At 37.6% G+C, this 21,705-nt stretch overlaps 1 protein-coding gene across 12 annotated transcripts in view; it reads left to right on the top strand.

The window, feature by feature from the left end:
• The window catches only part of Gale (UDP-galactose 4'-epimerase), a 47,724-nt gene extending 26,238 nt beyond the window's left edge, over positions 1-21,486 (top strand). For 6 of the 12 annotated variants that reach the window (XM_074106628.1, XM_074106636.1, XM_074106633.1 and 3 more), the window contains exons 3-7: positions 16,982-17,095; positions 18,149-18,328; positions 18,853-18,966; positions 19,411-19,582; positions 20,530-21,486. In XM_074106628.1, coding sequence (XP_073962729.1) covers positions 16,982-17,095; positions 18,149-18,328; positions 18,853-18,966; positions 19,411-19,582; positions 20,530-20,765 — 816 coding nt within the window. In that variant the 3' untranslated portion in view covers positions 20,766-21,486. Of the gene's footprint in view, positions 1-3,374; positions 5,529-9,062; positions 9,168-9,517; positions 9,611-14,792; positions 15,043-16,981; positions 17,096-18,148; positions 18,329-18,852; positions 18,967-19,410; positions 19,583-20,529 lie in introns of those variants that run through there. The other 6 variants (XM_074106630.1, XM_074106632.1, XM_074106629.1 and 3 more) reach the window with 6 other exon arrangements.
• The last annotated feature ends 219 nt before the right edge of the window (positions 21,487-21,705 follow it).

Here is a 21,705-nt window from a genome sequence, read left to right as displayed (position 1 = left end):
TGTGTTAACTAAATTAGTATTTTTTAAATAATTTAGGGTAGTGTTAAAAAAAATTGTGCATGAGGTGGTGTATCTTAATAGATTTTCTAAACGGAAATTTAAGCTTGTTGTGGCTACCTTACCTACCTGACCTGACAGCCAATGTCAATGTCACTGTCACACGATGTACTGCCTACAGTTCCGGTGTTTCTATGGGAAAATCCACTGAAAAATGTATCCGTACAATTTTATTTCGTCTTTCATCTGAAATTAAAGACTTAAAGAATCTTCATAATATATAGCTTCAGCCTTCTGGAATACTTCTAAGCTTTACAGTAATAAAGTAAATCCACTGTAAGCAATTCGTAAACTTTGCAGTTTTTGAAGTATGGAAAGAATTAATTTCACTGAATAAACAAACCTTGAAACCTGAAACGCGTTTAGTCGCGTCAGTGTACGTTTTACGATTGCTCTTAACAGTGCATAATTGCAGCCAACGCAAATGGGTAAGTTTGACATTGAAAAATAATTATTTTCAATCTATTTATTTAGCCATACATACATTTTGTTTTATACTTAAATTATAGCCGATACATACTTAGTAATGATCTTTTCACATAGTTATTTATAACCTACTAAACACACCTATGAAAGTTAATAAATCAAACCATAACTTAAACATTCACTAGTATTGTGTATTCTTACACTACCGAATATAATAAACCTTGTGAAGTAAAGATGACAGAGAGGCATTATTGCTACAATCTATTGTAAACCATTAGTATTAGTAATCTGGTAAATTTCAACCTTTTGGCTGTAACAGCACACTTTTCGTTCATCAGTTTCACTGCACACCAGTAAAAAATAGCAAAGTGCGTGTTCAACTGGCTCATAGGTTTCCTACAGTAAACCCATAATAATGTATAACATAATAGACAGAAGAGGCTTATTAATGTTAAAATAGGTACTCTATTGTTGTATATAGGTACTGGCTATTTTTATAAAGTTTTGTAATCAAATTTCTATTTCCTTATATTTAAACTTGACTGACATAATTGTTTATACTTTACTTCAATACAAATTCCAATCAAAGCATGTCGTTTCTTTAACATTTACTACAAAAACGTTATCAGCACGAAGCTTTTGTGAAGAAAAACTATTTCAATATGAATTAATGTTTTATTGTTATTTGTGAAGTGATTTTATCGAAAAGTGAAAAATATCAGTTCCGATTTTTCGATATTGTGACAGCTGATCTGAGGATACAATGGCTCATAGTCGAGGAGATACCAATGGGGTAAGAGGTTCTAGTTCTTCCTCACTGCCCAACTTTTGTCTAACTAATAGAGACGGATATAATTCTTGGAAATTCAAAATGCGAAACTATTTGATGCATGAGGATTTGTGGGAAGCTATAGAAGGGTATCCTGAAGGCCATAATATATCTGCAGATACTATGTCAAAAATTGATAAAAAGGCCTTGACGAAGATATGCCTCACACTTGAAGGCTCGGCTATAACGCAAGTAAGAAGTGCTAAAACAGCGTCGGAAGCCTGGACTGCATTACAGATTGCATACGAGGATAAAGGTATGGGTCGTCGCCTTTATTTAGAACGAAGACTTTATAGACTTTGCTTGTCAGATTTCCCTAATATAGAGTCATATATCAATGCAGTGATGACAACTGTGCATGATTTATCTGACATAGGGAAAACTATTGAAGATTCGTCTGTTGCTGCTATTTTACTCGGAGGACTTACACTCAGGTTTGATCCCTTGATTATGGCACTTGAGAATAGCAATCAGAACGTGACTACAGAGTTAGTTAAGTCTAAACTTCTCAACGAAGTGTCGAAAAGCGAAGATTCGACCAAACTTAATTCTGCTCTACGATCGCGAGATGTCAAGCCCAAAAAAGTTAAGAAACTTATTGTTTGTTATGATTGTAACGAACCTGGTCATAAGCGCCCAGATTGTCCTTTAAGAAAGATAAAGAAGAAGGCACAGGAAGCGGCTTCAGTGGTAGCTCTTGGTACCAGTGCTAATGCCTGTGAAGACTACTGGACTATAGACTCAGGAGCGACCGCGCATATGACATCGAGATTGGAATGGTTCGAAAATTTAAGATCACCAGAATCTAGTACAAAGGTTACTATTGCAGATGGTACCAAGATAGACAGTGGCGGTATTGGTGATATATCAATCCACTCTGGTTCTTCTACTGTTAATAAAATAAAAGATGCAATTTATGTACCTTCTTTAAATAGTAATTTGATATCTGTTTATAAGGCTGTAGAAAAAGGTTATAGTGTACTTTTTGATAAAAATGGTTGTAATTTCTATAATTCTGATACCTTTTCTTTTGTAGGTGACTCTATTCTTCACGGTTCGCCCTATAGAGGTCTGTACAAATTAGACTGTACTGTCAATATGCCTCGCGATGTAGCTTGTGATGTGCACTCTGACTCCGCTACTAGGTACCAGTTATGGCACAAGCGTTTGGGTCATCTGTGTCGCATCGGTATGAACCATTTAAGAGATAGTCATGTAGGTGTAGAGTTTACAGAAATTGACAAAGAGAGTTGCGTAGCCTGTATCGAAGGTAAGCAAGCTCGCAAACCGTTTAAGAAAATAGCCTATAAACCAGCTACGTCTTTGCTTGAGTTGATACATAGCGACATCTGTGGACCGATGTCAGAAACCTCTCTACAAGGTAACAAGTATGCCTTATTATTTGTAGATGATTATACACGCTTTATTTTTATATATTTTATTTCTTCGAAGACAGAAGTGAAAGAAAAGTTTTGCCATTTCCAAAAATTAGTGGAACGGCAAACTGGAGCTCAAATAAAAGCTGTTAGGACGGACAATGGAGGTGAATATGTCAACAAAGAACTGTCAGATCATTTTCGTACTAATGGTATTGTGCACCAAACGACAGTGAAGTACAGTCCGCAACAAATGGATTAGCAGAACGAACTATACGCTCAGTAATCGAGAAAGCTCGTTCTATGTTGGCACAGTGTTCTCTCTCAAAGCGTATGGGAAGACGCGGTACAAACTTCGGTGTATTAAAGAATAGGTCCCCCCATCGCGCGCTTAACAACTTAACTCCTTTTGAGAAATTGTATGATCGTAAACCGAATCTAAGTAACCTTAGGGTTTTCGGGTGTCGAGCTATGATTCATGTACCTGATTGTCAACGGAGAAATTTGATATGAAAGCGATTGAATGTATCTTTGTTGGATATTCAGATGATCCAAATAGTTACATATTCAGAGATCCTCAATATCCAAGAAGGTTTACTAAGTCACGTGACGTTACATTCTTCGAAGGTTGCTTCACAAGTTTGAAGAACAATAAATTGAATGAAGAGCCAAGTACGTCCAAAACGTTCCAGTATCTGGTCCTGTCATACTGTTAGACAATATGAGACCGGTACAAGAACGAGAAGATAGGTTGGTAGAGTCCCCTGCTCCTGTATGCGAGGAAAATGTATCTAGAGAGTCGAATGCCTCTCCTAGTACTATTCATGAGGCAAATGATATGTTACAGGAAGAATTTCATGATGCTTCTGCTGATCCACTTCCTGAAACGTCATGTCCACCTGAGACTGAGGTATTGGAGGACTGTCCTGTGGTAGAAGATCGGAGATATCCAACTAGGGATAGAAAACCTCCAGATTATTTCTCCTATCACACATTAGCTGAGGACAGAGAACCTCAAACGTACTCTCAAGCCATGCGAGACGATGACGCGGATAAATGGAAGTCAGCCATGCAAGATGAGTATGATTCGCTAATGAAAATGAATACATGGAAGCTGGTGGACAGGCCTGATCGTAAAATAATTCCCTGCAAATGGGTGTACAAGTTGAAGACAGATACACACGGTAATATCACTAGGTATAAAGCTAGACTAGTAATAAAGGGCTTTAATCAAGTCGCGGGAGTAGATTACCACGAGACTTTTTCGCCGGTGATCAGACATTCATCTCTGCGTACTTTATTTGCCTTAGCCGCCGAAATGGACCTTAAAATGCATCACTTGGATGTCGACACTGCCTTTTTGAATGGCGACCTAGAAGAGGAGGTCTACATGGACCAGCCTCAAGGTTTTGTGAAGAAGGGCCATGAAGATAAGGTATGTCTCCTGCAAAAGTCCTTATATGGGCTAAAGCAAGCCCCTCGTGCGTGGAACATTAAACTTAACGAAACCTTGTCTAAAATAGGTTTTAATAGGCTGCCTACTGAACCATGTGTATATAAGAAACTCATTGGTTCTGAAATAATATTACTGGCCATATTTGTTGATGACCTAATTATATTTTACAAGAACGACATTTCGTATGTCAAAGTCAAAAGTGATTTACAAAAATACTTTTCACTCAAAGACTTAGGGCCGTTGAAATATTATTTAGGAATAAATATTGATTGTAATGATGGAAAAGTTACTATAAATCAAAAGTCGTACATTACTTCGCTACTGAAAAAGTACGCATTACAGAATGCAAAGGAATTTGACACGCCATTAGCTAATAGCAAGCTAGCTGCTGATTCTGAAGGTAAGGAGTCAACTTATGATTATCAGCAGATAATTGGCTGTCTTATGTATCTTGCTGTGAATACACGGCCAGATATTGCGTTTGCTGCCAGTTATTTGAGCCAATTTAATACTAAATGTGGCAAAATTCATTGGTTAGCGGCAAAACGGGTGCTTCAATATTTAAAGCGCACTATAGATTATTCTATAATCTATAGGAAAACTGGAAAACCTCTTATGGGTTACACGGATGCTGACTGGGCAAATTGTACCAGTGATCGGCGCTCTTATACCGGTTACTGTTTCAAACTTGCAGATGGCCCGGTGTCATGGGCGTCAAAGAAACAGCCTACAGTGGCGTTGTCGTCAACTGAAGCCGAATATATGGCACTAACAGAAGCAGCAAAAGAGGCTACATATTTGCGTAGATTCATTGCTCAGGTATGTAGCAATAATGATCAATATCCTACTATCACTTTATACAGCGATAGTCAGAGTGCACAAAACTTGGCATATAATCCCGTAAACCATGGTAGGACCAAGCACATTGACACGAAATTTCATTTTATTCGGGAAAAGGTGTCAGATAATATTATAAAACTAAAATTCATTAGTTCGAGCAATATGTCTGCTGATGTGCTCACCAAATGTCTGGGTAAAACTGCACATCAAAGATGTATTCAAGGGTTAGGTTTAATTAATTTACCTAGTTGATACCTATATTTTTGAATTTTATGTTTTATAGTTCGTTGGTTTTATCTATTGTTTGGTTTGTGATGTTACATTTAAAGTATTCTGTTATGAGCAAGTTTATGTACAGAGAATTTTGATTATGGGCGGGTGTTAAAATAGGTACTCTATTGTTGTATATAGGTACTGGCTATTTTTATAAAGTTTTGTAATCAAATTTCTATTTCCTTATATTTAAACTTGACTGACATAATTGTTTATACTTTACTTCAATACAAATTCCAATCAAAGCATGTCGTTTCTTTAACAATTTACTACAATTAATAGGGTCTCGTTCACACCTTTAAGTAATTAGGTATGAAACAGTGTTTATTTATATGTTTATTAATAAAATTAACATTTACAGGCTTACAGTATGAACCAAAGCGCCTATATTGCTAGTACCTAATTAGTTAAAAACAAAAAAAAACCTAAAACTATTAACAATATTAATTGCACTAGAGACATATTTTATTAAACAAGGAATGCCAACTGTCGGCGAACACATCTGCGTCTTGGATTTCTGCCACAAAGTGATTGAGCAGTCATACTGCACAAGTACTTGGCGTGTTGCGGGCGCGAGCAACTTGTCGCGCCGGCGCCTAGAGCGTTGTATTGTTCCGGGACGAAAAACGCATGCGCTCTAAGGCCTCCGGATTGTCAACTTCATTCCGCAATAGCAGACAGTAGTGCACTAGTACATTTTCCGCCTAAATCCCAAAGTTTCAAGCCATTCCAGATACAAATAAAGACGGGTACAAGTACGGGTAGTAACTGAATTCTTGCTTGTAAATAACTGATACACTGATTCCGATGGGTCCCAGATGATAGAGAGAGAACTCCAGTTTGCTCAGCACAAACGCATTAATAAATAATATAATAGGAACAGTAGTGCCCTCAAATTGAGACGCCAACCGCATTATGAAACCAAGGGTCTCGTTTGCACTTTTGACTACCGCATCAATATGATCATGAAAATCTAATTTGGGGTCCAAATTCAAGCCAAGGTCGCGAATAGCCTGGACACGGACAATCGATTGATCACCCAGATGGTAGGCACCTTCTATGAGAGTTTTGGACCTGCTAAAAGTGATGACCTTACATTTACTCCCATTAAACAAGAGTCTGTTTTAATCCTAAGTAATAAAATATGTTAATAAATGTTAATAAAAATACACAAACATATACTTTGTGGCAATAACGGCACACCTGGAAATATACATGGCAAACCGGTTGATAACATCTGGTCTACCAGGTCTCTCAGGTTAAAAAGTAGCCTATATTAATCAATGGGAGTGTGCTTGCTTGCTGTGAGATTTTCTTATTTATTACTTTATTGGCTCCAGAGATAACCCCTTACATATAAACACACAAACAAATAATATTTATTTCATTACTATATTAGTTTAGACAGTGGCTTTAAGTACATTCTCTGTTGTTCTTTATTCTCACTATTAAAAGTTACAAGTTAGCTCCAGTCCACCTGTGTGCCCTACAGATCACTATTTTTTTTAACTTGACTTACATACCACAGATTAGATTAGATTAGGCTGCTCACTTTTTCTCCGCTGTGGTTATTGTGAATATGTTTATACAAGTGGGTTCAATGATTTATGAATGGGCCTATAATTAATTGTCAAGTAGAAACAAAAGGCCATAAATAGACCAATGACTCTCCTTGAGTAGTTGATACTCATGGGAGGTAGTGCTCAGATCATTTACCATTAGATAACCCACAGGCTTGTTTGCCTCCCTCTCACACTAAATTCATTTCATTTAATCATTAATGACAATAAGGAGACCAATCATATGTTTTGTGAACAAAATTTTGGAATATCTAATGATATTATTTACTTTATAGTAATTATAGCATACATTTAAAGTTAAACTCAATGGTGTATGATTAAGAATAAAATAGTTAATACTACACTATAAGTTTTAATATCTTTTTCCTCAAGTTTATGACTTCCTTATTTTTATTTTATGTTTAATTTAATTTTTAAATATTTAAGTAAGTAGTTAAAGAAAAAAAAAGTATTTTATTTATTCTTTATTAATATTAATGAGAAAAAATATTTACACACAAAATATTTATACCAAAAATAACAAATATGGTATTACAAAAGCAAAAAAATATATGTAAGGCTTAATTAATAATATTTTATTTTGAATATTTTATTACTTTTTTTTGTTTTAGACTTGAAATAAGCTTTAACAATGCATGAATAAAGAATAGTGCACGCACATATCAGTAGTGGTAATAGCACTTGCTGTTATAAAAAAACATTAAATTATGTTATGTTTTAGTTTACACTTTTTTGATATTTATGTGAAAACGGTAGATTAAAAGTATAATAACTCATATATATTTAGAATGGGCTAATTATTGGCTTTCATTTGATACCCATATTGTTACAATACAATTTTTTTTTTTTCATTCCTCCGCCATATTTTTTTTGCAGACGCCATATTGAAATATTATATACTTAGCCTATGTCACTCCGACAGTTATGACGAATCCAATGATACCTCATACATACGCTCGAAAAACATAAACCTCCTTCGGACAGTCTGCTAAAAAAGTCCTGTACCTACCTATGTAAGGTAGGGTTGCCAACAATCATTTCAACAAACTTAAGATTCAATGTTACAAAAATCAGGATGCAGTAACAGAGTAGCAAGATTTCAATTTATATGTATAAAAAATAATTATAAAACAAATAAAACGATTATAAAACAAAAAAAAATGATTATAAAACAAAATTAGCATGTAATTTTAAAAATTCATGACTGTATCGAGGTGCTTTAAAAATCTGGACCCTTCTTAAAAACTATCCAGGACAATACATGATACCCCAAAATCAGGATATAAGATTGGATAAGATAATTTATTCAATAATTTGCAGTACAAGACAACAAGATACAAAAGCTTTACAAAAAGTCTATGTAACACTAAACACATGTGCCTGCCTGCACTAGGGTTAGGTACTTACTACAGGACTCACTCTGTGTTGCAGGTTGCAGGCTAAAAGAGCTAGCATAATATATATGTCCTAGGAGAACAGTATAGTTGACAAGACAACCCGAAGGCCTCTGAAGGCCTGCTCCACTTCTCTGATAAATTCCTGATAACTTAAGTGACAAATATCAGCAGAAACTTAATAAAATATATTGGTGAAACGGGTCTTTAGTATTTAATTGGTCATTAGTTCACCTATGTTTACGTTATATACCATGTGTAACCTAGTTTAATATGATTTACTTGCTTAATGCGCTGCACAAATATGTTTGTGCCCACATTTTATCACTGACTACATATGTTTGTTACCTTGGTGGTATAATTTAATGACTGATTACCAATACTTTAAATAAAGAGATATTATTAAAAATTGAATATACCTTTTTGAACATGAAACTACCGTTAGACTCACTCATATTAAATGATATTGTAACAGATAACTCACGTCTTAAACCGAGTTTAGCTCGACATGTTTCGGGCTATTTCGTAGCCCTTCTTCTCAGGAGCACGCGACTCGGCGGCTGCCGCAACACGCACACTACGCGCATTTTTATCGTCATTTTTATTGTCAATGTCTAATGTAGGGTAGCACATAACACTAACAACATCGCTCCGTAAAACAATACTAAATACTCGTGCTGCGTCATCGGTTGGTGTGAACGTGCCTTTACGGAGCGATGTTGTTAGTGTTGTGTGCTACCCTACATTAGACATTGACAATAAAAATGACGATAAAAATGCGGGTAGTTGTGCGCCGGTGTTAGTTTCGTCGGGCAGTCGCGCGAGCAGAGCGGTGCCGCGTAGTGCGCGTGTTGCGGCAGCCGCCGAGTCGCGTGCTCCTGAGAAGAAGGGCTACGAAATAGCCCGAAACATGTCTAGCTAAACTCGGTTTAAGACGTGAGTTATCCGTTACAATATCACTTAATTTTGAATATACCTAACAAATTTGTTAGCAAGTTGAGAAATATGTAAATTTGGTACATTTAAAAAATACAAGATTGTGAAAAGCTGTAGGTATAGATTATAGAAGTGTGAAACTTACTAAAACTAGCTGAAAAAAAAAATTCAACAGACAGTCGCGGTTTTTTTCAATGTGGTAAACTAAACGTTATTTATTGTAAATCGCGATAAATTCGAGATCATTTTATACATCAATAATTCATTACAAGCAAATATTGCTATCGCTACTATAAAACACTCAACAACTTTGATACAAGTATTGATAAGGCAATCATACTCATGAGCTAAACGGCTGTGCAATTGATAACTTTGCCTCAGTGACCCGATCAGCTCCAAGAGTGGCATACGCGCGACTTCCATTGCCATTTATAAATTGAAAAGTTAGTGCTTTGCTTATTCTTTTTTTAAACAAGTGCGCTGTGTGCCAGTTCTAAATTGGCTTTCATTAAAAAGAATAACTGCTACTGTAGTACTTTATGGTCCGCGTTTTTTTAGTAGCCAGGAGTTCCGCTAGCGTGATACTGGCCAGTTTAACTGATAAATTAACACCGATTTTATTTTTATTAAATACATATTGTTTTGTTTATTCACTTTGCGTTAGATGAAATAAATAGGTGCGCGTAGGTTAGGTAGTCACCAGCACGAATATCTGTCTGACACAACAGAGCGTGTACTATATAAATCTGATACCTACGACTCTATTTCTAAGACCGGCAGGACGTGTCAGATATTTTTGCACACTGCTGTGGGAGACTGTAACCTACCTACTAAAAATGTAATTCAGACGGCTGGAACCTTGATGATGGCTAAAAAGCCAAGATTGCTGATAGTTGATTATTAAATACCTACTGTTATTAGTAAAATAGACTTAGGGGCTGTTTCATCACCCATTGATTTATTTTAATTGACGGATAAATAAAATTACTCTTCCTAAATTAAACCTCCTAAGACCCAATCTATTTTTAGGACATTTGTAATAGCGATCCAGTGTCCGTATTTTAGGTACATGTACTTGCAGCCCAGAACTTTGAATTGTTATATCAGCGATCAATATCATCAGCGACATATTTAAGAAAGTAAAATTCTGATTCACGCATATTTCGAAGCACCGGACGTGTCTTTAGTCTATGCCATAATTTTAGGACCTTGGGTGGATATTTCACAAATTTATATATTTAGTTGGGCGCTGGAATAAGCACGCTTTCCGGTCCTAAAAATAGGCCGTTGGGCCTTAGGAGGATAATCAATGGATGGTGAAACACGGGGTTAATATAAAAAAAACGTATTTATTTGTTTAGTTAGACTTTAATTTAGTACCTACTTATAGTAAAGATAATTCGGGACGGCACTTAACGTCGAAGTAATTTTAGCAATATAACATGATTAAAGTCCTGAATCTGTTACCTCCTAAGACCTAGAGTACGAAATTATGAACATAACTGTTTAACCTAATGTCAACTCTTCATGATTGTCATTATGTTTGAAATTCTTTAAAAAAAAATTACGTGGGGTCTCAGGAGCTAAAGCAAAAGTTTTTAAACTTTATATTGGTACAATAAATACTAGCTGTGGCCCGCGACTCCGTCTGCGCAGCATTCGCTTATCGCTCTCCCCGCAGGTACTATGCAGTTTTCCAGGATACTAAGTTTTTGGAAAAAAATATTTATTAATACAAGCTTTTTTTTGCTGACTGTACCATTGTCACTCAAACTACATTTGCATGCCAAATTTCAAGGCAACCCAACTACTAGAAGTTGGTCGAATTTAACTTGCAAGATTTGATTACAGACAGACAGACAACGGGACAGGTGAAACTAAATAAAATCTTGTAAAAATTTGCCTATATTCTTCCTCGGGTCTCCAACTGTCTCCATACCGAATGTCGTTTAAATCGGCCCAGCGGTTGAAGCGTGAAAAGGTAACAGGTATTAGTAGGGATAAAGTGGGGATGTTCTATAATAAGTTGTTGTTGCTGTTGTTGAATCTGTGTACACGTTTGACCTTGTCCGACAACTAGTGCCATTTTAATAATAAACTTGATAAAGATGGAACATAGGTACTTGCGTCATTCATAGATTACACCTTACATTACACCTAGTAGTTAATACCGGGATTAATATTATCGCAACACCGAAATACTTACTTATTTGTCACACTATTCGTTTTTATGATATGGATATTAACTCTTGTTCCTTCATATATGGACTGAACTGACGCCAGAATTATCGTGTAACCAATGTAGGTAATAGGTACATTTAACTTTCATCGGTCCGGATCATCAGTCCGTCAGTCCGTGAAGGTTACACTACACGATAATTCTCTCGTCATTTTTACCAGAATGATGGACTGAACTGACGCCTGAATTATCGTGTATCTAACCGATGAAATCGAATACATTTAATTTTCATCGGTCTGTCAGTCCGTGAAGGTAAGGCTATAAGGGGCTGTTTCACCATCCATTGATAAGTGTTAACTGACGGTTAAATGTGATGCCGTCTCGATTTGTTTTCGAATAGACGGAGACGGCATCACATTTAACCGCCAGTTAACACTAATCAATAGATGGTGAAACAGCCCCTAATTCTCTCGTCATTCTTTCCAGAATGGTGGACTGAACTGACGCCAGCATTAGCGTATAACCGATGTCATTGAATACATTTATCCTCCTTAGCCCTGGCGTACCAATTTACACCATGAATAATGGCCGAATGTACTTTATAAAGTACAAATTGTTCATTGAATAAAGAACGACTAGGTCTTAAGCACTAAGTTTGTTAAAAAAAGTCAGGTCAGGACTCAGGAGGTTAATTTTCATCGATCCGGATCATCAGTCCGCCAGTCCGTGAAGGTTACACGATAAGCACTAGCCAGCACTATAAGAAAGTATGCAATTAATAATAATATCTTGTGTTTTACTAAAATTGTTATGTTGACTATGTTTTTAGCTAAGTTTAAGTTTAAGGTACGAGCACATATCCATATCTGCGCTCATAAGTTTAAGGTTTATTTTAATAATAGCTTATTGCAGTGCCCTTACAGGGTTTGATTCAGTATTTTGTATTGTTTCAAAGCAAATAAATGAGTTTGAGTTGAGTTTGAGTCATTCTTAGCAGAATGATGGACTGAACTGACGCCAGAATTAGCGTGTAACCGATGTTATTGATTGACATAGGCGTATGTTGAGGGGGGGCCGGGTGGGCCATGCCCTGCCCACCCCAGTATGTTGGGCTACTGATTCGAAGTTCTATTAATACTAATATCTGCACACAAAAATCCAGCTCCCCCCCAATGGAAAATAAGCCTAGATACGCCAATGTTGATTGAATACATTTAGTTTTCATTAGTCCGTCAGTTCGTGAAGGTTTCACGATAATTCTCTCGTCATTCTTGCCAGAATGATGGACTGCACTGAAAGTCGTAGATATTTATGCACGCTTTGATGTAGCAGATACTGATGCTAGCGACTCTACATACCTGCTCTACTTTACATTTTCTTATCATTTTTATTATTCTTCAACAATAAACGTTTCTTATTTCTTATTTAAACATAAAGTTAATATAAGATTATCTTAACTGGGGTAAATGATTTACCGGTTCAGCTGTTTTATTGTTTTACTATTAAGATTGTTCCACCAGATTTATTATATTTTACCTAATATAATAACATTAATTTCATTTGAGGCATTAGATTCTATAAATCAGAAAACACATTCATTCAGTCAAAAAGGATTTTTGAAAATAAAATAATTACAAATAAAAATACTTAAAAACTACAATATAAAATTAAAGAAAAAATACATGAAAAGAACAATAATAATATAGGGATGTATGGGGTCCCTTAGTTACAAAACTAAAACTAAACATGTAACCATATGTACAGTGTGTATGACAAGATCGTGACCGGTAGTTTTTATTTTTTAAATGGCACACATTAAAAAAAAGTACTGGCTGAATAGCATGGTCTTTAACGTACAATGCTCTGTAAAAATAAAAATAAAAAAACTTGTCAGTTTCCCGCCAAAAGCACATTTTCCAAAATGAGTGCCGCGTATGCTACACGGTATGAAGCAGTTTTCCTCTGTTTACATCCGAAAGGACCCAAAATGTCTCGCGATCGGGCCGCTTAGTACATGAATAAGTCGAAGGCGTTTGTGAACAAGTGGGTGAAAAGATACTCGGAAACAAAAAACGTCGACGACTTACCAGAACGCGGGAAAACAAAATCAACCTCTTCTGCAGAGAATAAGCGGATTTTACAAATATTTATGAAAAATCCACTTTTATCTTTGCGTTTTGGGCAAGAAAAGTTAAAGAAATATGGTTTATCTATATCTATAGATACAATACGAAGACGTTTGATGGAAAATGGATTCAAATTTCGAAGTACTATGAAGAAACCGCTCCTTACTGAAAAACACACGGGAAAGAGACCGTCTTGGGCGAGTGAAAACAAAAACCGGGATTGGAACAATATAATATTTTCAGATAAAGCTTCATTTTGGGCAGCTAATTATTCAAATAGGGCTTGGTCTACGGCTGATAACAGATTGCTCGTGCGGACCGTCAAGCACCCAGTAAAGGTGCATGTTTGGGGATGCTTCTCAAAACAGGGTTTTGGCCTTTTGCACTTGTTCACTGGTTCACTGGATGCCCTAAAAATGACGAAAATTTATGAAAAGGCATTGTTACCTTCCGCTAAGAAGATGTTCTCAAGGCATAATGCTTCATGGATCCTGCAAGAAGATAATGACCCTAAACACCGAAGTCGGGTTTGTACTGCGTGGAAGGCCGAAAATGGCATCGATGTTTTGGATTGGCCCTCACAATCACCCAATGCCAATCCAATAGAAAATGTATGGGCGTGGATGAAGCTGAAATTACGAGGAAAAAATACTGTTAGCGTTGCTGATCTATCTCGAGAACTGAAGTCCATATGGAGGTCTTTACCTCGCAGTTACGCTGAAAATTTAGTTGAAAGTATGCCTCAAAGATGCCAAGCGATTATAGACAATTCGGGAGACTGGACACCTTATTAAAAATAAAGCATGAAAGTGTAATTCATTAACTATATAATTATAGAATTTCGCATCATAATTCTTTTACTTTTTCGAAGTTTTACCGGTCACGTTCTTATCATACATAGTGTAACTTTATCTACGTTCAGGAAGTGTAGAATGCTTTCTCTGTCATAAATTAAATTAAATCAATTATGTCATCGTCACAAAGCATCATTGGCATATCTATATATATATTATTATTCAGGGGGGCCCCTGACATGCATGATTTTTGTGTGAAGATATCAGTATTATAGAATTTCGAATTGGTAGCCCAAACATCCTGGGGTGGGCACGGCCCGCCCCTATATACGCCTATGAAAGCAATTGTGTCGATGTTCTGTTGGATGAGCGCTACGATATTTACAAGTTAAAGTGGTGACTGGTCAGTAGTTAATAGAAAAGATCGAAACAAGTCTGACCGTTCCTGACTTATAATCATAATCGTGAGTTCTTTACTAATAATTCTTGTTATTTCCAGAAGTGAAAATATTTTTGTTGCTTTCAGAACAATGGCCTCATCAATCCTTATAACCGGTGGCGCGGGGTACGTCGGCTCTCATACAGTGGCAGCCCTCCTCGAACAATCAGAGCCCTATGAAATAGTCGTGGTGGACAACGTCTCGAATGCCTACATGGCTGAGGATCAGATGAAACCCGAACCAATAAGGATCGTGGAGGAACTCACTGGGAAGAATGTGCATTTTTATAATGTCGATATACGAGATGCAGAGAAGCTGAGTGAGGTGTTTAATCAGGTTGGTAATAAACCGGTAGACGAAGCGTTGGCAGGCCTCCCACCACAGTACCCGGCGAAAAATATTGCACATGGGTCTTAGAAAAAAGACAATACAACACAAAAAGACAAATGTTCACGACGATAAAGTTTGGATATCTATAGGGAGCTGTTGCAACTACTAAAAAAAGGATAGTTCCCTCTTTTTCCTAAAGATGCCATCGTACAATTTAAAGTTTTGGGAGGTTTCAACAACTCTTTATTATATGTTTTCATCTAAATGCGTCCGTACTCTATTGCACCTGTACAGCGACTGACAAACGTCACATACATAAGTAGTGTGTGACAACGCTCTACGAAGCCGAAATTAGCCGACTAGCCGAGTCTCTTTCCAAAAACCGATGTGCAAACTTCGTGCAAGTTGATATGGAGAATGAGAAAAGTATGAATTGTAGGTATCGGTTTCGACGCACGGGAATGATCGATCAAGCAAGTCAAGTCAAAGACTTAGGACTTTTGTTTGGTTGTTTTACATGTGGAAACTTTTTTAAAATCTCTAGTGTGAGGTGGGGTGGGGGCAGCTGTCCCTGTTCCCCCCTGGCGACGTCCTTGTGTTCAACAGTGGACGTCTTCCAGCTGATGATGATGAAGTACCTCATCACCTCCCCTAGTAGTCCTACCTAGTAGTACTCCTTTATAGGAACGTGTGGAGGTATCAAGCTGAAATTAATACCAAATGTTACCTCTTGCAGCAGTGAAAAAATAAAAATTCTTAATCAATGCAATCAAAAGGGGCGCGCCAAAGTTCGCATACTTTTCGCTAGTCATACTGTAAGGTTTGTCCGAATTATCGTTTGTCATAATTTTTTTTGTACCGGGAGACGAGTTGTCGGTAGGCCTCCAACAAGATGGAGCGACGACGTTAAGATCGCGGGATCGCGGTGGATGCGGACAGCACAAGACCGGTCTGAGTGGAGAGCCTTGGGGGAGGCCTATGTCCAGCAGTGGATATCTGACACGATGATGATGATATTTTTTCCCCACTGATACCTTAAATTTTTCTGAAATTTTTAAATAGACATTCTATAGAAAACTATGGGTTAGCTAGGTTAGGTTTTTTTCATAACAATTCTGAACAAGTATTGGATTCAGTGTAACCGAAACAGTGTACAATCCGTCTTAGAAAAACCTTCGGGTTTCGGGGAAATCGGAAGGATTCGTTAGTAGAAAATGACAATTTTTCACTTGGTAGCAATCCATCACGCGAAGAGTGCACTCGTTGTGTTTTCATTGATTTATATAGAGCAGTTAAAACCACCAGTTACATTGTTTATTTAGTTTGTAATTTTTCGGAAATTGACTTCCGTGGCGAGTCAACTTAAACAGGGTATTTCTGTAAATAGCCAATCACGGGAAATTGTTTATAATGTATATAAATATTTAGTAAAGAAGCTGAAAGTTTAAAGAAAAGTGTTGATCGTAAATATTTTAATAAGGTTCAAGACCGAGTTATAGAAGCAACGGGAATTTTGAAAAGTACATTAAAATAATATTAAACGAAGCCAGACCAAAAAATTCATTTGACATACCCAAGAGAGCTAGATACCGTATACTCGTAACAACAGCTCTATATACTTCAAAATAAAAGTAGTGTGTTAAGGCGGGGTGTTCGCTACTTAAATTAACGATGGAAGAATTCTAAAATGCTGATTTCGTTTTATTTGTACCATGACAAAAAGTCATATTGTGTTAAAATTAGAAAAAGATAAAGAAGCCAGTAAGGTTTATTTTCTACTGATGGTTATTCTTTACATAACTTTTTATGGTAATTTTGAAAAGTTTTGTAAGTTGATATAGAACAGAATCGCATATCACGATCGCGTGTCATCGTCTATAACCGAAGCATGCTTCTAAAATCCGAAGGCTCTTTAAGAGTTCACGGAGTGTATGTTCTATTCCAGCACAACATAGAGTGTGTCATCCACTTCGCAGCGCTGAAAGCTGTGGGGGAGTCTGTGGCGAAACCTATGGAATACTATCAGGTCAACATATCCGGGACTTGCACGCTTTTTGATGTAAGTATTTTGGACTAATGAGCAGCGGCGTCTTTAGCTTAGCCCATGTAGCGCCCGTGTGCAATTATTACTTTAACGCCATCTAGGAAGCGCGCGGTCCAAATGGAATAGGTACAAAGTGCCGCGGCCGGCGCCCCTAACACCGCTGCACCCGTGTGCAACGCACACCCTGAACTAGACACTTGGCACCCATAGCTTAGATACAGCAAAAAATTTTTTTTTTACATTATTTCACTTGTTTGTATCTGTGTGTGCATGTGTTGTGAAAAAATTAAGTTTTTATCTATCTATTTGTAAGTAAAGGCGCCTCTGCTAATGAGCCTTAAGCTTAGTTTGGACCTGCAAGTTTTTTTTTTCAAATTGTATTACATTGCGAGGCAGTAAAGTAGTTGAAGCCGTGATGGCTTAGTGGTTGGTCCTATCGCCTCTCCAGCAGAGGATCGTGGGTTTAAACCAGGGCTCGCACCTCTGAGTATTTCGAAATTCACGTGCGAAATTACATTTGCAATTTACCACGAGCTTTACGGTGAACAAACCTGCACCCACCTAAGAAGCAATTCAATGGTGTGTGTGAAGTTCCCAATCCGCACTGGGCCCGCGTGGGAACTACGGCTCAAGCCCTCTCATTATGAGAGGAAGCCTGTGCCCAGTAGTTGCATGTATATGTATAGGCTGGGACAATGATGATGATGATGCAGTAAAGTAAACTACCTCTACTCTCCGCTGAAATAATCTGGATTAAATAAATTTAAGACCGATGTTATAAAATCGACTAGAATGTGGCCTTCTCATAGTGTAGGGCAAACCTTGGCTTATCGGTGATACTGTGTTATAATATAATCTTACGCTGAGCTCACAATGGTGAAATGCAAGCATTAAATCGCTACCAACCCGTTTGCAAGCATCAAAGCTAACAGCTGCCATCGATTTTATAGCTTGCATTTGATGATAACCTAATATCACACAATTACCAAGTATCACCGATAAGCCAAGGTTTGCCCTAGTTCAAGTCTCTTAACCAATTAGAAACTATTAAATATATATTTTTTAAAGATAATGCGTAAACACGGCGTGTACAAGTTAGTGTACAGTTCCTCCAGCACGGTTTACGGCGAGCCGCAGATGCTGCCCATCAACGAGTCGCACCCCACAGGGCTTGGCATGACCAGCCCCTATGGCAAGTCTAAGTTCTTCTGTGAAGAGATCATGAAGGACATCTGTAGGAGTGACACGGTGAGCAAAGATATTATGAAAATGAAGAATATCGCCAAATTTTGATTTATATCAAGCTGTGGAATCGGCTAGCGACCTCCACCAGGCAATTTCCCACCGTGGGATTTTTTTGGGAAAGTTTGACGAAAATGTGGGTCACACCTTCTTCTATAATAAGTACTTGGGAACATGCAAAGAATTGTTACTATTTATGTAGCTTCCAATATTTTTGACTTTCATTCTCACTCTTTGTCGGTCCCTAGCTGAATGCTCCTCTCATCCACTCAAAGATTGACTGGTAGAAATTCCTTAAAGAGATAAGTTCGCCTTGTACATATATCTCAGAGTTTGAAAATTGTATTTGTTTCTTTCCTTTTGTACATTAAAAAGTTTACATACATACATACAACTTTCATACATAAACTTAAAAATATTATATATTTCTTTATAATTTTGTAAATGTGTTTTCTCTTTTTTTTTGTCATGATGTGTTGGCTGAATAAACATATTTCTATTCTATTCTATTCTATTCTATATTGTTTAAGAAATGGACAGTGGTGTCGCTCCGTTATTTCAACCCGGTGGGGGCGCACCGGAGCGGCCGCATTGGCGAACACCCTTCCGGCATACCGAACAATCTCATGCCTTATATATCACAGGTTTGTAAACAATTCCATATTTACCAAGAGTGCAATACAATACAAGTAACAGTCAAAGTCAAAATATTATTAAATTTAGGCAAGCACTTATGAATGTCAAAAAAAAACTACCGCCAGTGTTCGGCGAACCCCGAACTAGGCTGAGCCTGTGTCTTAGGACCCAGAGAGTCGGTTTACGTTCGGATAACTATGTAGAAACATGGTAGAAACAAAGAAGAACAAGTTAGAAAGAGTTACAAGATTAAAACATTGTTTTTAAACAGTCATGCGTGCGTGTGTGTGTGTGCGTGCGTGTGTGTGTGCCTGTGTCTGCTGTGCGTGTCTCTCTCTGCGTGTGTGCGCACGTGTGTGTCGGTCTGTACGTCTCTCTCTCTCCCTCTGTGCGTGTGTGTATGCGCGTGAGTGTAATGTATCATATTACAGTTACCGATTACCTCCTTCCAGGTGGCAGTAGGCCGTCTCCCGGAGCTGTTGGTGTTCGGCGCGGACTACGAGACGCCGGACGGCACCGGCGTGCGCGACTACATCCACGTGGTGGACCTGGCGGAGGGACACGTCAGCGCCATCCGGCTGCTGCGCCTCCCCAGCACTGCCGGCTTCCACGCCATTAATTTAGGTAACTTAGTGTACTAACTTAGGTAACCGAGTGTATAAACTTCGGTAACCCAGTGTACAAACTTAGGTAACCCAGTGTACAAACTTAGGTAACCCAGTGTACCATCAACTTAGGGTCTCCCGACATCTATCGATGCGGAATCGAATTCGATCGACCAAAAAACGGTTTATGTCCACGCAATAAGAGCGAAAGTCTTCCCGTCGGTCAACGTCTTTTCGCATCGGCCGAGCCGATCGACAACTTTTTCGCCCTTATTTCGTGGACATAAAGAGTTTTCTGATCCTGATGTGGGGAGGCCCTTAGGTAACCCGGTGTACCTCAAAAAAAAAATCATCAAAAAAAAATGAAAAAATTATTCGGAACACACACATAAATAATAGATACAGAACAAAAACATAATAATAATAATGTGGAATAAAATAAAATGACAATACAAAAAAATAAAACTTAGGTAACCCAGTGTACTGAGTACCATCAACTTAGGTAAGCCAGTGTACTGTGTACCATGAACTTAGGTAACCCAGTGTACTGTGTACCATCAACTTAGGTAAGCCAGTGTACTGTGTACCATCAACTTAGGTAACCCAGTGTACTGTGTACCATCAACTTAGGTAACCCAGTGTACTGTGTACCACCAACTTAGGTAACCCAGTGTACTGTGTACCATCAACTTAGGTAAGCCAGTGTCTAATTAGGTTTTTGTAAACCCCGCGACCACGCCCACGTCCCCCCCCCCAAGTAGTCAGGCTCCTTGAGATTGAAAATTTAGGATAGTCGGAATACAAATAACCTGTTAAAGTTCGATGAATTTCGGAATACTTTCAAAAAAATCGCATAACTGTTAGGGTAGCTAAAGTAGGTAGTAGGTATTGTTACAACTAAGTAACTATTGTATTCAATAATATTACTTTTGTAATTTTTATTCATTTATAAAAAAAAACTTTCAGGCACTGGCGTCGGTTACTCAGTCCTACAGATGATAAAGGCATTTGAGGAAGCGAGCGGCCGCAAAATTCCGTACAGGATCGTGGGCCGTCGCGCAGGAGACATAGCTGCGAACTATGCTGACGTCTCGCTCTCTCTCAAGCTGCTTGGTTGGCGCACGACAAGGACGCTAGATGACATGTGCAGAGACACTTGGAGGTGGCAGAGCGGTAACCCTCACGGGTTTAAGAAAAGCTAATCGGGCTTTGTTAGATTTCGAAAAGACTTGTTTTCTTCACTGAGCTAGCACTTATTTTTTTTACATTACTCGTACTAATGTTATCATCATTATCAGGGGTCGGACAAAAAGTGCAGATGACGTAAAAATGACTTAATCTTGCACACAAGATGATGTTTTTATTTAAACTACCGTGTGACATGTAGTAACAAATTAGCATTAATGAAGTAACAAAATAATCGTAAATAAATCAAAGGAATTCAGTGAATAAAATAAATTTCATATCGTTTTATAAATACGTTGATAAATGGTAATTGTTTATGATAATCAAAAATACTATTTGAAATCACCTATAAGTGGTTTGACGTCGTCGGCATTTTTTGTCCGACCCCTGATCATTATCTAATTATCAGTCAGAAGTACGTCCACTATTGAAAAATGCCTCCTCATTCAACCGCGTACCCATGACTGATAAATTCGTAGTATTCGGCCGTGTTCTGGATTTAATTGCACAAAGAAACTACAAGCATAGCTCTCTTTACAGCTCATTTCGCGACTCTATGCCCCTAAAAGGCCAACAGAAAGAAAGGGTACTTAACTCAGTGAAAACAAGTCTGTTCGAAAGGTCTTTTGACATACATAAAGGCCGTACAACAGGAGTTTAGCTTTCTTGCCAAGGGCAATTCAGATTCGGCCTTATACAAAAGTATGATACATGTTTTTTTATGTTTATAGGATCCTATAACAAAGAGTAGAAAATATATCAAAGAGTAACTAAACGTTTCTCTAAGTCTTAAGTGTTGCCTGCCATATTCAAATACTTTACGTCAAAAATGTGACAGTTGCGTAGAGAGTGGCATCCTCTTAGATTTCTACTCTTTATTGGGTTACATTATTTTATTTTTTAGTCTTTCCAGTGACGATTTGTATTTTCAACACTGAAGCTTACTTTTAAGTTAGT

Source organism: Choristoneura fumiferana, chromosome 24 (genome assembly GCF_025370935.1).
Source record: "Choristoneura fumiferana chromosome 24, NRCan_CFum_1, whole genome shotgun sequence".
Taxonomy (NCBI): Eukaryota; Metazoa; Arthropoda; class Insecta; order Lepidoptera; family Tortricidae; genus Choristoneura; species Choristoneura fumiferana.
The sequence above is the reverse complement of the archived record's forward strand: the minus strand, read 5'-3'. Positions and strand labels throughout refer to the sequence as shown.